Consider the following 23,574-nt stretch of genomic DNA (forward strand, 5'->3'; position numbering starts at 1 on the left):
AAACTTCTTAACTGGCATTAATTTTAAAAATATGTAAAGAATATAGAAGCAAGGTGACCCAATAGAGGATAAATGCAAAAACATGGCATGGTCTAGTAAGAATTGTTTCAAGAAAGCTAAAATTCAGAATGAACTGAAGTTGACAAGACTCAAGACTCAAGACTCAAGACAAGAGAAAGTAGTATTTAGCTCTTTGGGAAGAAAGAAGAATACAAAATGATGTTGCTATTGTTCAGTGATATCTAGCTTTTTTGACCCCATTTATGGTTTTCTTGGCAAACATAATTGAATGATTTGCCATTTCCTTCTCTAACTCATTTTACAGATAATAAAGGGTTAAAGAATTTGCCCAGGGTAACACAGCTAGTAAGTGTCCAAAACCAGATTTGAACACAGTAAATTGAGTCTTTGTGACTCTTGGCCCAGCACTCCATCCACTGTTATCACTTTGCTATGTTGTCAACTAAAGTCTAATACTGACTTTCATTCTATGCATGGCATGAGGAGAGAAGGGAAAACTTTCTCACTCTTTTTTTTTGTTTTGTTTTCTTTTCTATAAAGAAGAAATTGAAAAGTGCTGGATTGGAAAAAACATAACAAACAGGATTAGTGGAAAGTTGATGCCCAATATAAGAAGACAGTAAGAGAACACTTATCTATCCTTGATGAGTTCAAGTCACCAAGTCCAGATGAACTGCATTCTCTATTCCTTTCCTTTTTGTCTTTCCCTTTCCTTCTAACTTTCCCTCCTTTCCTCCACCTTTTTTTCTTTCCTTTTTTCTTCCATCCCTCCTCTTTGTGTTTTCTTCCTTCCTTCTTTCATTCTTATTTTTAACATCCTGTTCAAAAAAGGATAGAAGGTAATATGGTACAAAAAAATTTGATTTCCTGGGCCTCAGTTTCTCATTTGTAAAATGAGAGAGTTGGACTACATGGACTCTAAATCTATGATCCCATAATGTAAATGGAATTTGAAAAGTATAGACTAATAAACTTGACTTAGATTCCTAGCAGAACTCTATAAAATATCAATAAAGGAAAAACTAGTAAGCATTCAGAAAATGAAGTACAACCCCACAGTCAGGATGCTTTCATTGAGAATGGCCCATGACAACTAACCTTATTTCCTTTTGGGGGGGGGGCAGGGTTACTAAACAAGCAGATAAGAGGAAAAAAACTTTTCCTACTCTATTTATAAAAAAAAAGAAGTTGGAGAAATTGTGGACTAGATGATAGTAAAATGAAATGGACTCAAATTAGTTGAATCACTAGACATAGTTCAAATTTAGAAAGCGAACTTTATTTGGAATATATGCTTGGCACCTTATGTTACTTAAACTTTTTATTAATGGCTGGCTTATTAAGTGGCATGCTCGTCCAATTTGCATATGGCACAAAACTAAGGACAATTTAACACTTTAAATAGCAAAGTCAAAATTCAAAAATATTTGGAAAGATTATAGCATTAGTTTAAATTGAGCAAAATGACATTAATATATAGTTTTACAACAAGGTTCAAAAAATCAACTTCATAAATACAAGATAAAGAAGACATGCCTATTTTTGATTTCCTTCTCAGGTTAATTTTACATTATTTCAAAGTCTGATTTTCTTGTGCAGCAAAATAACTGTATAGATATGTATACATATATTGTATTTAACATATACTTTAACATACTTAACATGTATTGGTCTACCTGCCATCTGAGGGAGGGGGTGGGGAAAGAAGGGGAAAAGTTGGAACAGAAGGTTTTACAAGGGTCAATGCTGAAAATTTACCCATGCATATATCTTGTAAATAAAAAGCTATAATAATAAAAAAAGAAGAAGACATGCCTAGAAAACAGTTTATCTTTTTTAAAAATTCTGAAGTATTTGGCAATAACATCCAAGAAAGTTAATGTGATCTTAGACTGATTAGAGATATTTAGAATCCAGGAATAAGAAGGCAATAATATTACTATAGTCTTCTAGGTTAACACCAAATCTTGAATACTGTATTTAGCTCTGGGTACCACATTTTAGGAATGACACCTATAAGTTCTACATAAAGCTTAGAAAAAGCCTAGAGATATATGATTGCTGACTTCAAATACTTGAAGAACTAAAATATAGTAACATATATAGTCTTTTTTTCCATTCAGTCCAGGTTCAGTCAAGATTAGTTGTCATGGACCATTCTTGATAAAACTATGCTGACTCTTTGGGATCTAAATTTTGGGATCTAAATGCCCACTACCTATTCCTTTAAAATTATTGAATACAGATAACAGAACTTCTAGAAATAGGTAAAAGTTGTAGATAGGCAAATTTAGACATGATATGAAAATCTTTGTATATTTAGAGCTCTCCAAAAGAAGAATGACCTGCTTTTGGAGGTGACAAATTCTAATTCACTTATGATCCAGCAAAGGCTGTTTTACTACTTTTGAGTTATGTTGTAGACAGGATTTTTTTTCAGATATAGGTTAGATTACTTGATCTTTGTGATTCCTTTCAATTCTGAAATTCTGGTTCTTTTCATTTAACTCTCTTTAATCCAAAACTATGAGCCCCTTGAGAAGAGGAATTATTCCAGTCACCTATGTATCCACTACAATACCTAGAAAAAGATCTTGCACATAATAGTTATCAGTACGTATTTGCTAAATTGAGTCAGACAATTTTTGTGAATCTATCCTGCTTTGGGTAGTATTCAGTTTCCAATGTCCCTAAAAATGTTATGAGTGGGACCGAGACAACTCTTGAAGGGGGTGAAGAAAGAGGTGGCATTCCTAATAAAGGGCAATTATGCTAATGGATGGAAGTAATGAATTACTAGATATTCAAAAAGGAGGTAAGAAACTCAGAACACTCCCTGGTCACTGGAGAGGACATATTTCAGCCCAGGCAAATGAATCCCAACTCAAGGAATAACTATATTTTATGTGTTTTATAGAATCCTCAAGGACCCCTGCTGAAAAATATTTCAAGGTCATTGTAAGTGAACTTGCAATTTTTTTTGAAACATTATCGAGTTGAGCCTGTGTTCTTAGCCACAGGTATAAATAACCTCCAATGTGCATTATCCTTAATGCAACATCTTTAGAGCTCACCTGCTACTCCTTAGAAAACAACTGCCCCAGTGGTTCCAGAGTTGTCTCTGAGCTCTGATTTTGTTGGAAGAAGAATTCAACTCTTGAGTTGGAAGCATCCCATTAAGTGCTCAGAGATGGGTAGGTATGGGGGTAAAGCTGGACCCACAAAGTCAAGTTCAATGAGTCATCCCTAGAGCTCTATATTCTGATATTTAATCCTTCACCAATCCATCAAATAATTATCATTATCAATCATCCATTGTGCATCACTAGATAGAACACTAGCATTGGATTCAGGAAGACTGAAGTTTAAAGCCTGCCCTGGACAATTACTAGCTGTGTAACCCCAGGAAAGACACTTAAATTCTTTCAGTGTCAGTTTTACATCTCTAATGGGGATGGAGAGGGGAATGAAAATACTCAGAACATTTGCCTTATAATTATTGTGAAGCTCAAATGAAAATATGGGAAAGATAGGTGACACAATGGATAGAGTATTGGACTTGGAGTCAGGAAGACCAAGTTCAAATCCAGTCTCAGATACTTACTTGCTATATGACCTTAGGCAAGTCATTTAACTAACTGTTTACCTCAATTTCCTTTTCTGTACCATTTCAGTTGTTATTGTTCAGCTGTGTCTGACTATGACTCCATTTGGGATTTTCTTGGTAACGATTCTGATGTGGCTTACCATTTCCTTCTTTACCTCATTTTATAGATGAGGAAACTAAGGCAAACTGGGTTAAATGATTTGTCCTGGGTCACACAGCTAATAAGTGTCTGAGCCTAGATTTGAACTGAAGACAGTCTTCCAATGGGCCACTTGTAGCTGCCCTTGGTGATTATAATAGCATCTACCTTGTGGATTGTTGTGAGGATCAAATGAGATGATATTTATAAAAAAGTACCTGGCATATAGCAGGTACTATGTAAAGATTAGATTTTACATGCACACAAAGTGCTTTGCAAACCTTAAAGTGCTATATAAATGCCAGTCATTTTTACTATCATTCACCAGACATTTAGGAAACTCCTGCTAGTATTTTGTGGTTAAAAGATCATTTACTGAACTGCGGAACAGGAAACCTGGGTGCTAGTCTCAATAACAAAAGTAATTTCTTGTGTGACTTTGGGCCGCCGCTTTCTTCTCCAGCTGTCAGACAGCTACCCTTTAGGTGGTTTTAAGATTAGAGATTACTTTATATATGTGATCTCGTTGGATCCCCTTAGAATTATTAGCTGATTGGACAAGATGTTCTCTCAGGTCTCCATCATCCTTTGTGATGTGACCTACTCTGTCCCAGTCACTTCTAAGAGTATCAATGGTAAGTCGCCTGGGGAAACCGAAGTCTTGCTCCCTAAGTCAGGCCATCTGCAGAGCTGCGGCCCCCACATCACTAAGTCCCCCTGCCTCCAGGGGCCTCTCCCTCGTCCCCAAGCTTCCTGATTTCAGGTAGTGGGAGCCTGACGCTATTTGCCCAGCCGAGTGTTGTCCCTTGTCGCCCTCGGAGTTTCCAGGTTTGGCCCGCAATATACCTGCTCCGACCCGCGGCGAAGACAATGAGGATGCTGGTTTTTCTCTTCCTTCAATGTCTTGCCTTGCTTCGCTGCCTGGATGAGTTGAGTTAAATTTCCCCCTCCTTTCTGATGTCACATCCTGTCTCAGCCTCCATCCCTTCCAGCGGCTACCTCCCGGGTGTGTATGTGTATGTGTGTGCGTGCGTGTGGTGTGGGGGGTGTGTGTGTGTGTTCGCGCGCGCGTGTGCGCGCGCGCTTTGTGTGTGCCCTCCCTGCGCCAGCCCGCCCCCTCCCCCCTTTTCCAAGCAAACTTTTGGCATAGCAGACAGAGCCCATCATTTCGTGCTCCGGTGCATCCCTCTTCGCAAATGCCTCGCGATCAGGGGAGCCATTAGGAGAGGGAAGCAGGGGGGGAAAAGCAGCCAGCCCTAGCTCAGGAGACTGGCGAGGGGAGAAACTGGGGGTATAATAAATATGCAAAGTGGAGGCTTTGCAAAGCAGATTCCCAGTTCTGCCTTCTCCGGGTACTGAAAGGCACAGTACGGGGACTGAGGGAGGAAGAGAGGGAAATCACAGAAAAGCCAGCAACGCCGAGAAGAGCTACTTCACGCAGCCGCCAAAGGACCGGGGATCCGTATGCCCGGAGGTTGGAGCTGGGAGCGAGAGATGCGACCGGCAAGCAAGCTTCTGAGTCTCTTCTTCCTCATCCTGATGGGCACTGAACTCACTCAAGTAGGTCTCTCCAACGCCATTTTCCTGATAGAGCCGCCCGGCCCCTCGGGAAGCCGGAGAAAGTCGGGGAGCAGGTGCCTGCGGGCTACCGATCCCCTGCGCCCCAGTCCATGTCCCCTCCCTTCCCCCTTCCCTGGATCCCGAGCCCGCTTTAGAGGTCAGCCAGCGTGCCGCTTCCTCCTCGAGCCCCAAGCAAGGAGCGAACAGCGGGCGGGGGCTGGGACCCAGGCATTTGAAGACTGAGGGCAGGTTGCCCAGGGCTGATGCCCTGCCCAGGTGGCTAACGGGATTCTCCATTATCCGCTGGGGAGAGCAGGGAGGGGATGCTCATAGCACCCACCTCCCCAATTAAAAGTTCTCATGCCAGGCATAAGGCAGGCAAAGCGAGGAAGAGGGCAGGGCTTTCGCCAGCCCTAGCCTTAGCATTTCCGGAGACACGGAGAACTAACCCTCATCCCCAGCACAAGCACACACACCGCGGCTACCATCCCTTCGCCAACACACTCTTATCCCCTATCTTTTGGCTATGGATTCCATTTCCCTTGTAGTGTATGAATGACTGGGAGGACAAAGGCTGTGGGAAATTGTCTCTGCTTATTAAAACACAAGACTAGAAAGGGCTGCGGATAATGAAGAGAAGGTCTGCTATTGGTACAATGTTCAGGGCTTTGTGTGGATGGGCACACATGCAATATTAAGTATGTGTATATGCTGTGTAATTATCAGTGTGTGTCATTCCAAGTCAACCATTACAATTACTTGAAGATATCTAAATGTATATATCTCTAGTAAATATACTGTGTGCTTTATCTGTTTTTATGTCTCCAATAGGTGCGTGTAATAGATGAGAAAGGGAGGAGTGTGTGTGTTTGTGGGTGTATGTGTGTGTGTGAATATATACCAAGCACGTGTGTGTAAATAAAAGAACCAAAGAACCTTTCATAGTTGTACTGATTTAGGGTGACATTTAAACGTCCTTTAATGCCTCCGTCTGTGCCATGCTGGGAGTAGAAGATTTTATGTCTTGGGCTGCCAAATAGCTCTATTTATGAGTCTGGGGTACAAGGTGAAATATGTTTAAGGAGTTAATATGAAACGTGCAAACACCAGGGGTTATTTTATTTCTACACCATGGACAACTGACTCTCTCTCTCTGTCTCTGTCTCTCTCTGTGTCTCTCTGTCTCTGTCTCTCTCTCTGTTTCTTCCTTTTTCATTTCCTCTCTCACCCTTTTTAACTCATACATAAACCCAGGTTACAAGCAGGGTCAGATTTACAAAGAACTGTCCTGAAAGGAAATGAAAGTGAGCATTAATTAAGTATTTTCACTCCCTGCAGTCACTGAGCAGAGTTGTGCTGCTTCCTCCTTTAGTTTCAGCTTGTTCTGCTCCCAGGTGATGATTGGCTGTGACTTAACCTGAGGAACTAGTTGAGGGGAAACTAGCAGGATAGAATGTGCTGGACTCACTGGGGCCATACTCTGTTATAATGACTTTCTTATCATCATTATCCTCTTCCTCAATGACACTTCTAAATTCTTTTCAAAGATGTTCTCTTTCCTAGGAAAAACTTTAGACTCAACCTTAATTAAGGGCAGTACCTCTGTGATAGCAAATGTGCTTTCTCACCTCTTGAGTCTCACTAAATTTATTAAGACCTCTCCAACCCCACCCCACCACATTTTTCTTTTCCTCACCCTGACCCCAAAATGATTTCTATTGGAATCTAAATTTGAGGTTGTTAGCTAGATGAACCGCTGGATAAGCTACTAAGAGTTCAGGACCATGGTCAGTTCCAAATCCAAAGAGTGGAGTAGTTTCCCTTTGCCCTGCAATTTCAAGTCTGGCACCCAGAACAGTGTTGCCATATACAACTGAATGCTTTACCTTCCTCCCTTCTTTCTAAATTTTACCAAGAAGCTCCCTGGTATCCCCAAACCCTAACCCACAGAAATAAAAAATTGTGTTTTAGGGATTGATATTTGGAAGAAGTATTAGATTTATGAATGGCCCAAGGGGCATAAATGGGGGTGAGGGGGAGAATCAGGTGAAAGTTATAGAAAGATAGGTTTTGGATGGATGTAATTTCATGGCAATGACACATATTGTTAAAGGAAATGGTCCTCATGTCTTTATAGTTTAGTTACAGAATGTTAACTCTGTCAGTCCCACAATCTCTCTATGCAGAAAAAAGTACTGATGGAGCAGTTGACTCTCTATCCTTAAATTCTCCAATTATCTCAGAAGCTTACTCCCTAGAGAAAGATAGACTCAGATATGCCTATCTCCAAGTTGGTTCAGGCGGGCTATATATCCTTGATTGCCACTCCTGAATCTTTCACCTGTTCTAGCTCATTTAGAAGACCTACCTTGAATATTCTCCTAGGGGAAGCTTTCCTTTCTTTTCTCACTCCCAGTATGAGCTTCCCTTATGGACCTCATGTTATATATATATATATATATAGAGAGAGAGAGAGAGAGAGAGAGAGAGAGAGAGAGAGAGAGAGAGAGAGAGAGAGAGAGAGAGGAGGGAGGAAAAAAAAGAAAGCTACTTGCTAGGATTTGGGAAGTGAAGACAAAGCACTACTAATGAATGAGTGAAGGTTTGTCCTTTTGTTTTCTATTCTGTTGTGCTCATTTTTTCCTTTTCCCTCTTCAAGGTAGATCTAAAATTGAGAGATAGCTTAGCATTATGTAGTAGAACTGACCTTGCAGTTAAAAAGACCTGTGTTAAAGATTCCTTTGACACATACTGGCATCATGGCCCTTTGCAGGACACTTGTCTTATTAATACCCCTAGGCATATTTCAAAAACTGTAAGGTATAGAAGAGTTGCTGATCTGTATCAATGAAGAGAATTTCCATAACAGAAGTTCCTACATTAATGGAATTTCAAATTCAGACCAAAAATTTTAATGTGCTTAACAGATAGTGGTTTATTTGCAAAAAAAAAAAAAAGCCATCATATTTAAGATTTTAACAAAGTACAAGATTTGATTATCATAAACTCCCCAAATTGAAAGATACTTCAGAGACCATCTAGTCCAATCTGCACCTGAACAGGAATGACCTCCACAATATCTCTTCAAAATGATCATCCAGCCTTTGTTTGAAGATTATACAATGATAAAGAATTCACTTCTTCCCAACTCAGTCTGTTCCATTTTAAAATACAAATAACTGTTAAGAAGCTTTTTCTTACATTGAACCAAAATGTAGCTTTCTGCAACTTTTACTCATTTGAATGAATTAATGAATAAAGCAAAGTATTGTGGTAAGCACCGAGGAGGCAAATGGAAAGGTAATAGCGTCCCTATCTTCAATGAACTCTCATGCTAATGAGGAGGCTAGACATGTGGAAGGTTTTAGCTGAAAATCAGATGCAAAAGTTCTGTGGTCCTTAAGGCACAGCAGCTAAGCAGATGTCAGTGCCTCTGTTTTAATTTAATATCCCCTCATCAAATTATCAGTTTCAGATGTTGACCCATTTGACTATGCCAAGGACTTTGATGATAAGAACTTTCATTTCTGGTTCTTCATTAGTTGTGGCTACCGCACCTGTGGAAGAAGTTTCGGGGCTGCATCTCCATAGGGATTTCTTTCCACTTTGATGGCTAATAATGCTGAAACCATTGCTATTTCTAAGAGTCTTGGGCTCAGGATTCTAGGCTATCTCCATCAAGATCTGAGGGGAAGTGGTGATCAAGATAATGGTGGTACTTTTATTTGCCTAGTCTATTCTGCCTTCCATCTTTCCCTCGGGATTCCTTGCTGCTTCAGCCAAGGTGGCTTACTTGCCCTGTGAACAGCAATTGTTTGGCAGTCTGGTAAGATTGCTGGCTTCTTCTCCACATGAATTGCCTGCCCATTTCTTCTATTTCTGCCTCCTGGAGCCAAGCAATACAAATTTAATCTCTTTTCCACAGGATAGTACTTCAGATATTTGAAGTAGTGGCCATTACTCCCACAACTCTTTGAACCCCTTGCACACAGGCACAAGTCTTCTTTTCTTTAGGGCATAAACTGCCTGGCCAATATAAAAACAATCCTTTGTTAACATACCAATTTTGTCTTTAATTAATAAATGCTTGCAGTATTCAAGCACTCTTATTGGCTTTATTATCTCTTCTTTGGACAGTGGAAGTTATTCTGAAGAAATCCATTAGTTACTAAGTATTACAAATTACCCACTTTGTGCAATGTCCTGCATATTCCTATAGCAGCAAAAATATTGACTTTGGAGTAAAAAAAATTCTGGGTTCAAATATTGCTCTGCTATTCAGAATAAGAAAACGAAGGATAAAATAATACTTTAAAAACCTGCTCCCTGAGAAGCCATGAGAAAGTCACTTCCTCTAGCAGATTCATGCCGTTCTCAATCATAAAATGGAAATAGTAATTCCACTACTTACCTCACAGAACTATTGTAAGGAGAGTGTTATAAAAATATGAGCCATTATTACCTTTTCCCCTTCTCTATTAAGTAGAACTAGACAACAGTATCCAGAAGAACAGGGACACTAATATTATACATTTTTGTGCTTCTTATAGGGGACCATAGGAAATGTTCATTTCTCCCTTTGCCAGTTTATCTTTCGCATAAAATAGTCTCCTGAACAAAGCAAAAACATGCAAACAAAAAGTATAATTATGATGACTAAGTTTGTCTTAGTTTGAGACAGGAAAAAGCCTTTCCTTTATTTCTTTGCTGAGCTGAGGGATTATCACATGCTGTCAGACTTGATTGATGGATTAGTTTTGTTGTTATACTCTATGCCTCTTTTGAAAACTTTTTTGTTATCCCCAAAAAAATGACTTAGAGAAAGGGAGAAGAAAAGGATAGATTTGGAAATGAAGGTGATTTTTTTTTAAATCCCAAAATTTGTACTGGAATATAGTATTCTCTTTAGCTTTTTGCATAAGAGTCTTCATAATCTGATTCCAATTTACATTTTTGACCTTATGTTAAATTACCACCTCTTTACCTTCCAATCAAATCTGCTGTTCTTCTAACTCAACATGCTATCCCATGTTTATGCCCATTTATATCTGCTGTCTTTCCAAACTTGAAATAGACTTTATTTTTATTTTTGCCCTTAGGAATCTATCTTCTTTAATTGAGGTTCAATTCAGATGCCACCTCCTCCATGAAGTCTTCCATGATTCTCCCAATTAAAAATATTCTTTCCTTCCTCAAAATTTTCTAGAGTTTTTGTTTTTAGATTTCTCTTTTTCCTCCATCATACTCCACCTGTTATGGATATATATTGTAGCTCTCTTTCCCAGTCCACCAAGTATAATGTAAACCCTTTGAATTTAGGATCTTCCACTTTTATCTTTATATCTTAACTTCTTAGCATGGTTCCTTGTACCCAATAGAGTCAGTCTCAGGAAGTATTTATTGAATTGAATTAAGTTGAATAAAATCAACTAAGCCAGAGAATTTCCTATGAACCATGCAGACCACAATCTAAGAGTGCTGCTGTGTGCAGTGAGTGCTCTGTAAATGTGATATCTGAAGCTCATGGTGAAATGAGATATAGTGAATATTTAGAACCAGATAACTCAGAGATCAATTTGAGGTGGGAGGATCTCCATAGCTTAGCCTTTAATATTCATTTTGGTGTCTTTGAACTTAAATAAGCTGTTAATTCTAAAGGTTTAAGGAAGTACTAGTGGCTGGACAGTACTAAGCAGCTGTAGATAGCCCTTAGTGCAAAGCTACAATGACAGTGGGGTATTAAATTGTAAATCTGCAGCATGAGGCAGCTGCTTCATCTCATAAAGCAATTTGTGTCTCATTCCACTAACTTCAGCCTTCACCAATAAAAAGAAAGGTAATTTTCTGCCTTGGGTTGTATTTATTGTTAAAGTTATCAGGCCTTGTAATCAGTATTAACATCACCGTGTAAAGTAATACAAAACTAATTACTAGCTAAACTGAATTAGATCCGTGGCAAATGTAAGCTGCCTTGACAGTCAGAGAAGCCAATTTTCAGCCCTGAATGATGTTCACAACTTTGAAACCACTAACCATGAGGTCATAACAACTGGTGGATTTATTTCCCAACATGAATGTGATTTGGATTGTAGTGGGGGGAAATGGGGATCTAAAAAGAGAGAAGAGAAGATAAAAAATGAAAATGTTCCTTTTTCTATCTGTTATTTTGCCTTTGAGGTATACAGCCTGTGTTTGAAATGCTGTGAAATGAGCAGAAGAGGTCAGAGATGGCAAAAAGGGAAGCAAACAACTTCAGCACACTTAGAAACCAGCCAAAATGAGGCAGCTGATATACACTGAATAAATCTAACCTTTTTAGAAATACTTTTGAGAGCTGTTTTCCTGGGATATCTTGCAGAATGTCCAAATCCTTTCCTTGTAATTGACCTTGAAACTTGATAATAACCCAGTAGCCTGTTATGGTAGAAAGAAAATTGAGGTGGGAATCAGGACACCTGGTTTCTTGCCTAACTCTACCACTTATTAGCTGGGTGACTCTGAAATCTTAGTCTCACAAATGGAGAAATAATGTCACTTCAAAACTGGAAGAGACTTTAAAGATATATACTAACCCTTCATCTCAATAGCAAATTCCTTGACCTTAAATATGAAGTTTATATCTATAGGCCCTTCAGTAGATTGGCCTCTTCTTAGGAGCTTGGGATTTTGGATAAAGCACAGTTTCCCATGACCCCAGGGTAAGAAGCAATGGTTTCTATAATTAAATAGAGCTTCTGTCTCTGTGGCTGCAAACTTTCTGAAATACTCATAATTCCAATTATCTCATTTACTGCATTTGGCATAACATTCAAAACATAACAGTGAAGATAATGAGTCCACTGTTAAAGAAAATTATTTGGCAATGGAATTGTTCTAATTGCCATTCTTAGTGCTTTGTAGTTGAAAGACTTACTTATTTAGTCTTGAAGAGTCATTTGAGGTATCAGAAAGAGGACTGAACTGGGAACCAGGAGAACTCAGTTCTATTCCGTTTTGACCTTAGGGAAGACAAGTTCCTCCCTGAGCCTTAATTGGATCTCATGTGCAAAATAGAAAACAATCCTTGTTTTAGGTTCAGTCACAGACTTGTTTTGAGGCTTTGATGAAAATATATTTTAGTTAGATAGATATAGATAGCTAGGTATACTGGGCTATGTAAATTATAAAATGATATTCAAATGTAAAGATTGTCAAGACCTAACCTAAGCAAGAATTTCTTACAGAATCTATTGTTTGCTTATTCTATGAACATATGAAAATGTCATGATGCATAGGCTCCTGATGCATACTTCGTAGTGACAGTGAGATTTTGTATCAATAGTGTCTCAAAGATAGCACTCCACCAATATGCTTATCTAACAAAAAATATTCACTTGTAACATACTGAAGTGAACATTTGAGCTGTATATTCACAATGGTCTTTTTTATCTTTGTACAAACTGGAAAGTAGGCTGAGAGATTAGAGATTTAAGGAGAGATGAGGGAGAATAGAAAATTCCTTATTGTTTCCAGGCTAAATGGGCTTTCTAGTTAAAAGTTCTGGGGAAAACTTGACCTTAGAGAATATCCTTTGGTACCTGTTCTGTTGGAACTGGATCTAAAAGCATGGTGTACAGGAAAGAATTGGATTCATAGTCCTTTTCCACCAAGTATAATCATAGAAGATTTATTCTGGAAGAGACTTTGTACTAGAAAATAGATTTTCCGAGCTAGAAGGGTCTTTGGAACAGAGAACATCAGAGTTAGAAGAATTTTTTGAACATAGAATGTAAGAGTCAAAAGGGAACTTTTGAAAAGTTGTCTGAGTTGGAACATGGAACCTTAGATAAGGAAGACACTTTAGAGTATGGAATATCAATTGGAGGCTGCCTTTGGAGATCATCTAAACCAACTCTTTCACTTTACAGAAGGAAAAATTGTGATATGAATATGTCATAGAGAAGCAAAAGAAAGAAATAGAACACCTAGAAATATCTTCTGGAAGCAATTCTGGTGCCTGTGATATTCTAGCATGTTTAGAGGATCTAGCATGACTCAGAGGACTCTCCTGGGCAAATGGTTTAGATTAAAGTATTCTGTTTCCAGGATTAGTATTCCTGGAACTGGCTTCTGAGTATTTGACTACACCTGCCCTCTGAAATATAAGATTTGGGTTTCTCTCTCAGAGAGTTGTGGACAAATCTGGCTGAATACTTGGGATGGAGGGGAATGATGAAATTACATCCTGGTGAAGCGCTGATCAACCAATCAACCAAGAAATAATGATTGAATGCCTACTAAAGCATTCTTAATGTTATAGGTGTAGTAAGAGATCTGAAGTTTGAATAGGATCCAATACCCTCCCTTACTCCCAGTTTAGCGTCATGAGGGAATGAAACACAAACACACAAAATATAAAAATAATGCATGGTGAGTAAATGGGGAGGTATAAAGTGTTCCCCTCCAATTCTTAGAATCTGTAGATGTTCAAGGAGCCTTTCCTTCTTCCAGGTCAATTGTTAGTTCCTCTCCCTCCTGAAATAATCACATATTAGTTTGTCTAATTTCTCTTTTGTATCCTGCAGTAGGATGGAAGCTCATGAAAGGGAAAGGCTGCTTTTTGGTTTTGTTTTGTTTTTTTCCTGTGTATCTCCAGCACCCAGCACAATGCTTTGTCCACAGTAGATGCTTAAAAAATATTTGTTCACTTGAATCCTCAACAGAGCAGATCATTAAAGGCTTCATGGAGGTGATATTTGAATTTGCCTCCAAACAGGGTATATTGGAGTTCTAAATAGGTTTGAGGGAAGTAGATTGTTAAATTTTCAGGATGAACATTTACACTTTGAAGATTAGAAATTGCTACAAATCGGGGCTTGATTTATTATCTTGTTGATTTCTAAACTAAATAAATGCTAACAATGCAGAACAAAGTGTATATGAATATATCTTGTAGGGAATTTGCCAGCACAACCCTGTATTTTTCTGTAAACAAAGCTTAAGCTCAACAAGAGTTCAGTAGAAGGTTCTGGGAATTAAATTTTCACCAGAATGGAGGCCTTGTGACCACAGGCTAATAATAACAACGATAACTTCCACTTAAGTAGCTTTAAGGTTTGTAAAGTGCTTTAAATTCATTATCTCATTTGAACCTCAAAACACCCCCCTCTAAAGTACAGGTATAGAACACATGGTCCACAGTGATTTTGAGTGGTATTTAAACCAAATTAATATGTAAATGGCAAATATTAAACAAAAAAAATTAAAATACAATAGAACATAAATAGTGTTAATATGTGATTTTCTAAGTCACTCTCCTCCCCACAGGGATCTTTATGCACAGTTTAGTGGCCCCTCTTTTTAAGTTTGACCCCCTTGCTCTAAAGAATGGGTAGGACTTCAACAGATGAATAGGGAAAGGTGGTCCAGACTTAGCTATCTGTGTGAGTCAAGGCAGGAACGCAGTTTGTTGCAGTTCTTCTTAAAGCAGCAGAACATCTGGGGAGAGAAGGCTGCTGTGGAAGCTTGTCTTTAAAATAGAAACTAATAGAATCTTAAAGCCACAAAGTCCTTTAAAACATTTTTTGGGAAATGTGTGTGCTGTTGTCTTTGTACTCACTCAAGGATCCCCAAAGTTCCTAAGAACACTTGTATTGCTATATTACTGTATATTTACAATATTGTACAATTTGTAATTTGGTTCTAATATGAATCAATTATTTAATTAACCATGCCCCCACACTACCTCTTTAGTGTTGATTTCGACATGCCTCTTTCCATTAATACTAATGTTTCCCCACACCCCTATCCCTCCTCCCTCATTAGCAAAAGACAAAAGGCAATCTGTGTAGCATCCACTAAAAATCAGCATGAGCTAATTCCTAAAAAAAGGAAAAGATTATGCTATTAATGCAGCTTAAGATAATATTAGTGTTCAAATGATGTACAGTTGGTCTTCCTAAATTCTGTGCCCTTCAGATCCCACCTGGAATATTATGTTCTCTTGTTAGAGGTATCATATTATAGGAAGGACACAGACTAGGGTTCAAAATCATGCCATGGGAAGATGAATTGAAGGAATTGCAGATGTTTAGCTTAGAAAAGAAAATATGAGGGACTGAAAAACCGTCATGGTAGGGATGAGGGAAGATATTTTGTCCATATGGCTCCAGACAAAAGTTATAAAGAGATAGATATCAAGTTAATATAAGGAAGATTCTTTAATAATCAGAGCTGTCAAATAGACATGTGTATGTATATATATATATATATATATATATATATATATATATATACACACACACATACATACATACATACATGGAATGAAATTTCAACCTAGAGTTAGAAAACCTAGCATTTTCAGTCTTTGTTCTGTAACTTAATGATCACATCATCTTTTACTCTAAAATCACAAGTTAATAATCACCTCTTACTTTAGAGGCTCAAAATGAAAACTATGCCCAGAGGGGCAATATGGTACAGAGGAAAGACCCCATCAAATCACTGGTTGCTCTGCCAGGCTTGATTTCTTCATCTGTAAAATAAGGGAAATCCTGCCCTATTTCTTCCATAGAGTTGTTATGAAGATTAAATGAATGTGTGAAAACTTGTAGAAAATTGTAAATTTCTATAAAATGTGATTTGTCACCATTTTTATCACTACTGACTCTTAATTACTGTTAATATAGGGAAAAGAAGTTCGAAAAAGGGTCCTTAGATTTCAAAAAGTTGAAGAGACTTGATCTTTCTTATACAGAATTTCCAGTGTATTGTGTATCCTTAGGTAAATAGCAGCTTTGTTTTTCTTACATCTCGATGTTCATTTTCATATCTCTGCCCATGCCTATCCCAAATAGTCAGTAACAGGTTTTTGAGATTTGTCTGGTTCACCAGGAAACTAAGTAATTTGCCTATGGTCACATGATAGTAATGTGTCAGAAACAGGATTTGAGTCCTAGTCTTTCTGACTCTAAGGTTGACCCTCTATAAAGCCATGAACTCCTTTTCTACCTGACCTCTTTTGGAGAGCTGGGTGCAAAGTTGCCAACAGTTTCCTTTTTGTCCTTTTGGTAGACAGAAGAGTAAGAATATTTCATGGTAAATTAACATGTCTCAATCTTATCTTAATTGAGTTAATGCCATGTTCGCTAACTCTATTGTCATAGTATACTTGTTTTTTTTTTTTTTTTCTAAAGAACTACTGAGCTTTTGGGGAGAAAAAAGATTTATAATGACTTGTAAATAGATCTCACGGAATGTTCTTGGAGCTAGAAAGAATTGCCTCCGTTTGCACATGAAATTACTAAAGTCTAAAAAGGGGAGGAATTCGGAAGAGATCTGATGGCAAAAAATCTTAAATTCTGAGTTCCCAAAGCCAAAACATTTACAAAACCCACCCCATCCCATTACTTTGTATTAACAAAAAAATAATTACATACCCAGAGGAGAGGGAACTCTCAATATTCCTTGGCTGCTCTGCAATGTTGGAGCTACTTGGACAATAATTATAACTGTTAATAAATCAAAGGACTATGGAACAAATGGTTCCTTGCTAAGTAAAGTAATCTTTTCCCAGGAAAAGCCTTGCTCTTCCCATTTCACCCTCACCATCTCTCTTTTCCTGACACTTTTCAGACTCTGGCTCCTCACCCTATCCCAAGGCTATTCATTGGGGGTTCTTTTGTTTGTTTGAGCTTTTCCTTCTTTCCTTTTGTTTTTGTTTCTTTTGTTTCTTTCTTTCTTTTTTGTTAATGATAGAATTGGCTTTCAGACTTTGGTTGTTAGTTAGGCTTACAGTGTTTTTGTGGTAGTAAGAGTATCTTAGAGCTAAAAAAACAGATGGACCTTGTTGAATGCAGGAAAACTTGAGATTTCTATTTAAATTTCCTTTTAGGTGTTCTGGATGGTGGCTGACACCCTATCTGGCCATAATCTGGCTCCTTTCATTTTGCTTAGAGCCCTCTTTTGCTTTTAAAGGTACTTTGTATCCTTCCAAAACGGATTGAATTTGCTTCTGGCTTCTCTGCTGACACTTGTAATTGCATTAAAGGGCATTAGTCTACCTTACCTTGAGGTGTTATGAATGATTATCTATTTGATTCTTTTTCATTATAATAATGAAACTATTAGCCTAGGCCTGGAGGTAATGAACCTTCTCTAGGCTGACTTCCTTTTTAAACCAAATGTCCCAAGGTGGTGCTTTTTGACATTCAATTTGTGTTCTAAACTGAGCTACTGGTGGTTTTCTGGTTGAAATTTCATTCTATGTATATATATACACACATGCATGTATATATGTATATGTTTGCATATACGGAGAGGAGAAAAGGGAAAAAAGAAAGGGAGAGAAGTAGAAATATATATATATATATGTATATATATACATAATACATACATATATATATATATATATATATATATATGAGAAGGAACACTTTTTAAATCAGAATTACAACAGTACTGAAAAACTCAGTGAAAAGCAAGGATGTTGATAAGCAGATCTCAACCATCTCAGGAAAACACCTTGGCATAGCTTGCCCTCTGCTAAGAAAAGAACAGCTAGCTTGGCAATCACCTCCTTCTATCCCACATAGGAATCCTGTTTGAAGCATCTCTTTCTTGCTTTACTTGGTTAGATGATATTATGTTGAATGCTTCTCAAAATTTGTGTACCACACTGAAAAGCATAGCTAAATAAGTTGACTCCTCTTCACTCAAGAATACCATTTGCAAATCCTTATGGGACATGACCTGTATAACAAAATCATAAACACTTTTATCAAAAATTTCTTAAGAGTCTTTTCCAGCTTTAAACCTATTATGCTATGATAAATTTTATATAACTAAATTAGAAATATTATTTCTTATACTTACATACATATGCCTCAGGTTTATGAGTGAAAACTAGGTGCTCAATTAATGTTTATTTTGCATTATTGGATTGATACTAACTGAGGAATACCTAAAACTGATACAAAGAATTAAAGCATCATTGTTCTGCATCAAGAGTGTGTAAAAATGTCCAAACTCTGCAGGGGAAATTTGAAAATAATCAGGGTGGTTACCAGAGGTTTCTGAAGCTACAGGTTAAAAGTGATTATCCAGACTTATATTCCCTTTTTATTTTTGTTTGAATGAAAGAAGATGAAAGAGTATCTCTGAGATTCAGTGAACTACCTGCCCTTAAAATCCCATAAAGTATTTCTTTAGCTGATGAAATGTTTGGTAACAATAAAGACTGCAATACCAACTTATACTAGAAGATGGCACCATTCCCCAACAAGTGGAGTTCAACTCTCAACCCCGAACATACTGTGCTTGCCAGGATCACATTCATAATTAAACAAGAAATTGCTTAGTTTTGTTTATCTGAGTGGATAGTCTCCAGCCCCCTACCCGCAAGCAGATACTGAGAATTGTGCCAATGTAATTTTAAAAATTTCATTAAAATCCCATTTGTGTCAGAGTTCTGTCATCCAATTGTGCTAGGCTTATTTGGCCGTACGTTTGGAAAGGGTAATAGAGACACCAAAGAGGATTATTCCTTTGCCTTGAATTCTTAAGAGCAGATGGAGCTACATGTTCCTAAGGGTCCACTGATTTCTCCAGAGCCAGACCATGGGATTTCTATATGTAGAGAGCATTAGCTACATTCAGCCACAAAATTAATCTTTAATCTCCTTTTGAGGCTTGGAGTATTTTAATGGTAACCCGAGTATAAAGGAAAGTAAACCAGAGAGTGTTATCAGGGTCTCTTCACTACCAACATGACTGGAAAACCTTGATCTAAGAGCTTAGAGAGATCAGTTTTCAGCTCAGATTAGAGGTCATTTGCAAATTTTACAATGCTATTAACATGGGGATTTCTGAAGGTATCAGTGCAGCTGGTTCTGAGGGTAAATGTCTGGTCCATAGAAAGCTCAAGACACTGCAGATTGCCAGAGAAGAGAAAGGAATACATGCACACACATCTATATCATCTATCTATCTATCTATCTAGTCATTTATCTATCTATCTATTTCAGAGATCAGGGAAAGAAAAGAACAGTTTTTACTGCTCAGGTGGCCCCTAAACCCTTTACAATACACCTTTCAAGGTGACTCTTATGAAAAACATACTCAATACCATGCACATACTTGAATGAATAAGCAGATTTTATTGGGATGATTGGGGACTTCTGGATCCCCAAGTTTCTTTCCCTTTTAGAATAACACATATTCCTTTTCTTACCTGGAGTTCCCTTACAATCCAAATAGCCAGACTACAGGGTGAAAGGAACTGAGAGGGCTGGCATTGAATCCCAGAATAGGAAGGGATCTTAGAAACCATAAATTCCAATGCCCTCATTTTCCAGATGTAGAAACTGAGGCCAGAGGGCAAAAGTGATTTTCCTAAATTCAAACGACAAATTGATGTCGGAGACAGGCTGAAATCCAGGTCTTGTGGGTCTGGCTGTCACAGACGATGCTTTTTTTATTCCATTTAGCTGGACTCAATTTGAGTGTGTGGTGGCGTTCGTGAGCTGGGATAGGAAAGAAGGAGGTGTTAATCCAAATCAAACTCTTGGATTTAGCAGGGTGTGGTGCTAGGGCACAGATTTTAAAGCAGCTTCTTGGCATTGGCTGACGAAGAACTTCTGCAGCAAGCTTCCCCGCACCCTGTCCCGTGCAGGACGTGTGGAGAACGAGAGGGGGGCCAGAGGCTAACCCTAGCCAAGGCATCAGGACAGATCCAATAGCTCTCAGAACATTTCTTGCTCGCTGTATCTCTAACCACCCCTTTCAAACAGCCACAAATGGAACTGATCCTGTCCTGAGCTCTTTCTGCCCTTGGAAAAAATGTATCAAAAAGAAGTTCGAATACCTGTTGGGGGGTGGGGGGGAGAGATTCTCGTGTTTGAGGAGCAGCTGGTGATTGGGCGGTATCAGCTGGGGGTAACCGCAGTCTGCCGCCCACAGTAAAAACAAGAGACGGGAACAGGAGCCAAGAATGACAAAGAAAAGAAAGAAAATAGAGAGGGAGGGAAGAACAGAGGGGAAGGAAAGACAAGAGGGAGGAAAAAAGAGAGAGAGTGAAGAAATAATTTTTGAAGCAAGACCGGGTAGTGACACTGGCCCAGATAAAACCTAGGTTGTAATTCCAAGCTTGTAGGTCTCCATCTCAACCACCAGAGGGAAGGGGGGAGCAAGAGCGAGAGGGAGAAAGGAGAGGAAAAATCCACCCATTTTGACATCAGATTGCGTTTTTCTACACCAATCCCCAGGTCCCCGCCTCTCTTTCCCTTCTTCTCCTCCCCTATTCAGCCCGCCCCTCAGTCAGTTTCAGGCATGCCAGTTCCCAGCACCTGGGAGACGTTTGGGTGGCTGAGAGCGGGATCTTGAAAAAGGGGGGGAAGAAATATTTCCAAGCCCCCTCCCTTCTTTGAATCCCTCCAACCCCCGTCCTTTCCCCAGTCCTCACTCCAGGCAGGCTAGGGCTTCTTCGGTCGGCTCCACAGCCGCACCCACCCTCCCTTCTCCTCCTCCCTCCCTCCCTCCCCGTTCACCGGCCCCAGTTAGTCACTGCCTCTTCCCGGTCGGTCTCCGCAGCCAGAGCGCCTCTCCCACCTCCCCTCCCCACCCCCACCCCCACCCCCCGCGCTGGTCAAAACGAGGAGACCTCACTCCACTTCTCTGCTCCCTGCGGCGCGGCGCGGTGCCCGATCGGAGAAGCTCTGGGCCAAAGCGGGGCCAAAGCGGGAGGGAAGGTGGGAGAGTGAGCCCGAAGGGCAGGAGCGGGGAGCCAAGGCAGCGCATCCTCTGAGCTGGGCACGATGTCCGAGGGGCGAGGGGCGTCGCTGGAGCGGAGGCAGGTAGAGGAGGCGCCGGAGCGCAGCGCGCTGCTCCAAGCCACTTCTTCAGAATGAAGGCTGGTTGGAGGAGGCGACTCGAGCCGCGATGTCGGTGCCGCTGCTCAAGATTGGGGTTGTGCTGAGCACCATGGCCATGATCACCAACTGGATGTCTCAGACACTGCCTTCGCTGGTGGGGCTCAACACCACCAAGTTGACCGCGGCCAGTGGGGGGACGCTGGATAGGAGCACCGGTGTAAGTGTTCCCCTTCGCCCCGACCCTCCGGGGGCCTCCTGGCTAAAGGAGCGAGCTGTCACGTTGCATGAGTTTTCCCTTCCCTGAGACTGTATTCCTAGGCGGTGGGAAGGGTGTGAGATTACAGAGGAGAGCTGGGGGCAGGGGTAGAAGCGGAGCAACGGTGAGGAAAGATTTTGGGGGTAATTCAAGCATCTGGGGGTGTGGTGACGTTCCGAGGGGCACTGCTCCTTCACTTTCCGAGGGACTCCGTTATTTCATTTTTCTTTGGACTCTCTGTGCTTCTGATGCTTCTAATGGGTTGGCGCCTTTTTCGTTCCGCAAAGCCTTAGCCTAGGGTCCTCAGTTGGAGTTGGGGAGTATAGGGTGAAATCCCTTCGACTTTGAGTTCTCATTAAAATAGGTTTCTTTTGTGCGTCGAGCTGCAGCTTTGCATTGCATAGAGGTCGGGCCTGGGCCGCCGAAACTGGAAGGACAAGAAGGGCAGGGGCTGGGGAGGGAAGGGGGTTTGAGGAGCTTGGGGGGGGGGGCGAGATAATAAAGGCCAGAGGATGGACATCCCATGGTCTGACTGCTCTTTGTCCCAGCTCTGCATTCGAGTCTAATTGATTCTTTCTCTCTCTCAGCTCCAGCTTGGGGGGGGGGGTCTTTTTTTTCCCTGTTGCATAACAACATATTCAACAGAAGTTGGAAAGCCGTTGTGATGGGGTCTTTCTAGGAGGCTGGGTGAGAAGGACTGGGGGGACAGGAGGACTCCTCAAAGCTTTCTTAGAGAGAAAGGAGCGGGGAAACAAATATCTCCCCCCATCACACACACACACACAAACCCTTGGCCCACCCCTGCTTCTGGGAGCAGATGGCAAAGATGGAAATCCTTAGTTCGTTTATTAAAAGCAGGGTATAGCTGTCCCTCTCTGAGGGACAATCCCTCAAATTCCCAGGAATCATGGCCAGAATGAAAGACCCAATTCCCGGTCTTTTGACCGTCTAAGCTCTTATGAATATTAAATCATAACATGAAGGTTTATTTTCCTCAGCTGAAAATATTTGCATGTAGAAAATGTCAGATCTAGAACGGATCTTTAGAGGTCTTTCAGGGCAGTTGTGGGGAGAAATAAGAAGGCTAATGGGGAAGTAAAACTGGAGGTAGATTTTTTTTTAAGTCTTGAACTACTTGAAAATGGGTCTGCCTTGGGTAGTCCTCTTTGTAAGGAAAGGACCCCCCATTCTTTGAAAGGAGAAGCTGAAGGGCACCCTTCTTCATTGCTTAGTGTTTCTATGTTGAAGAGTTAATAGCCTTGGCTTGGAGCTTAGTGCTTTTCCTCCTAAGAAAGATGCTACGTTTAAGTATCTTACTTGCTTCAAGAAGAACCACATTGTTCCCTTTAACGACTATCTTATCCCCTTAGTTTTATAGCTGCTTGAGTTAAGAATGACTAAAAGTACATGCATTGGTGGTACAGATTTCTGGGAGGAAAACTACAATTTAATCCCCAGATGACCTGAGATGTGGAAATCCATCCTTATACATGCTCCCATAATAGTAGAGTAAAATTCTGGGCAAGCTGTAATCACTTATCCTAAGAACTGCAAAGTGTGATCTGAGAGCTGCTTGGGGTTCTAGCTTAAACAGAATGACTTTCCTCCCTTACAGGAAAAACTGCCTGAGTCTGAAAGGTTGTCTCTATTTCCTGTGGGCTTCTAGGTTGCTAGCTGGCAGTCACACTGGCATGGTTTGGGATAGTACTATGAAAAATTCTGTCCAACTTGTTAAAAACCCACAAAACAATTTGCAAGTTAGAGGGGGAAGAAAAGAGAGGGAGAAAGGAAAGGGGGGAAAAAGTCAAATGCTAAGTGTTTTCTCCAAAGCAGTAATTACCTTGCTTCAGGACCTTGGAAGAGCACTAAGGTTCTCATTGATTACAGCTCAACTAATGGGATGCTGGGTACTCTGCTATTACTGCAATTGCACTCCATCCATTTAAGTGTCAAGAAAAAATGGTGCCAGTGTCCCTAATAGCCAGGTATCCCCTGCTAGCTTTTGCAATGGGAGGGGACACAAGTTTTGATTTCTGAATGCTGTGACTTCAATCACACATTACATTTTCTTTGCTCCCCATCTCTGTGCTATGATTCCCTCCTACCACAAATAAGACACACACACACACACACACATACA

At 40.0% G+C, this 23,574-nt stretch overlaps 1 protein-coding gene across 2 annotated transcripts in view; it reads left to right on the forward strand.

The window, feature by feature from the left end:
* Window positions 1–4,875: 4,875 nt before the first annotated feature.
* The window catches only part of OLFM1 (olfactomedin 1), a 56,735-nt gene continuing 38,036 nt past the window's right edge, over window positions 4,876–23,574 (forward strand). The window contains exon 1 of one of the 2 annotated variants that reach the window (XM_003757460.4): window positions 4,876–5,327. In XM_003757460.4, coding sequence (XP_003757508.1) covers window positions 5,232–5,327 — 96 coding nt within the window. In that variant the 5' untranslated portion in view covers window positions 4,876–5,231. Of the gene's footprint in view, window positions 5,328–20,359; window positions 21,396–23,574 lie in introns of those variants that run through there. The other variant, XM_003757459.4, reaches the window with a different exon arrangement.

The sequence above is a fragment of the Sarcophilus harrisii genome, chromosome 2 (genome assembly GCF_902635505.1).
Source record: "Sarcophilus harrisii chromosome 2, mSarHar1.11, whole genome shotgun sequence".
Lineage (NCBI taxonomy): Eukaryota > Metazoa > Chordata > Mammalia > Dasyuromorphia > Dasyuridae > Sarcophilus > Sarcophilus harrisii.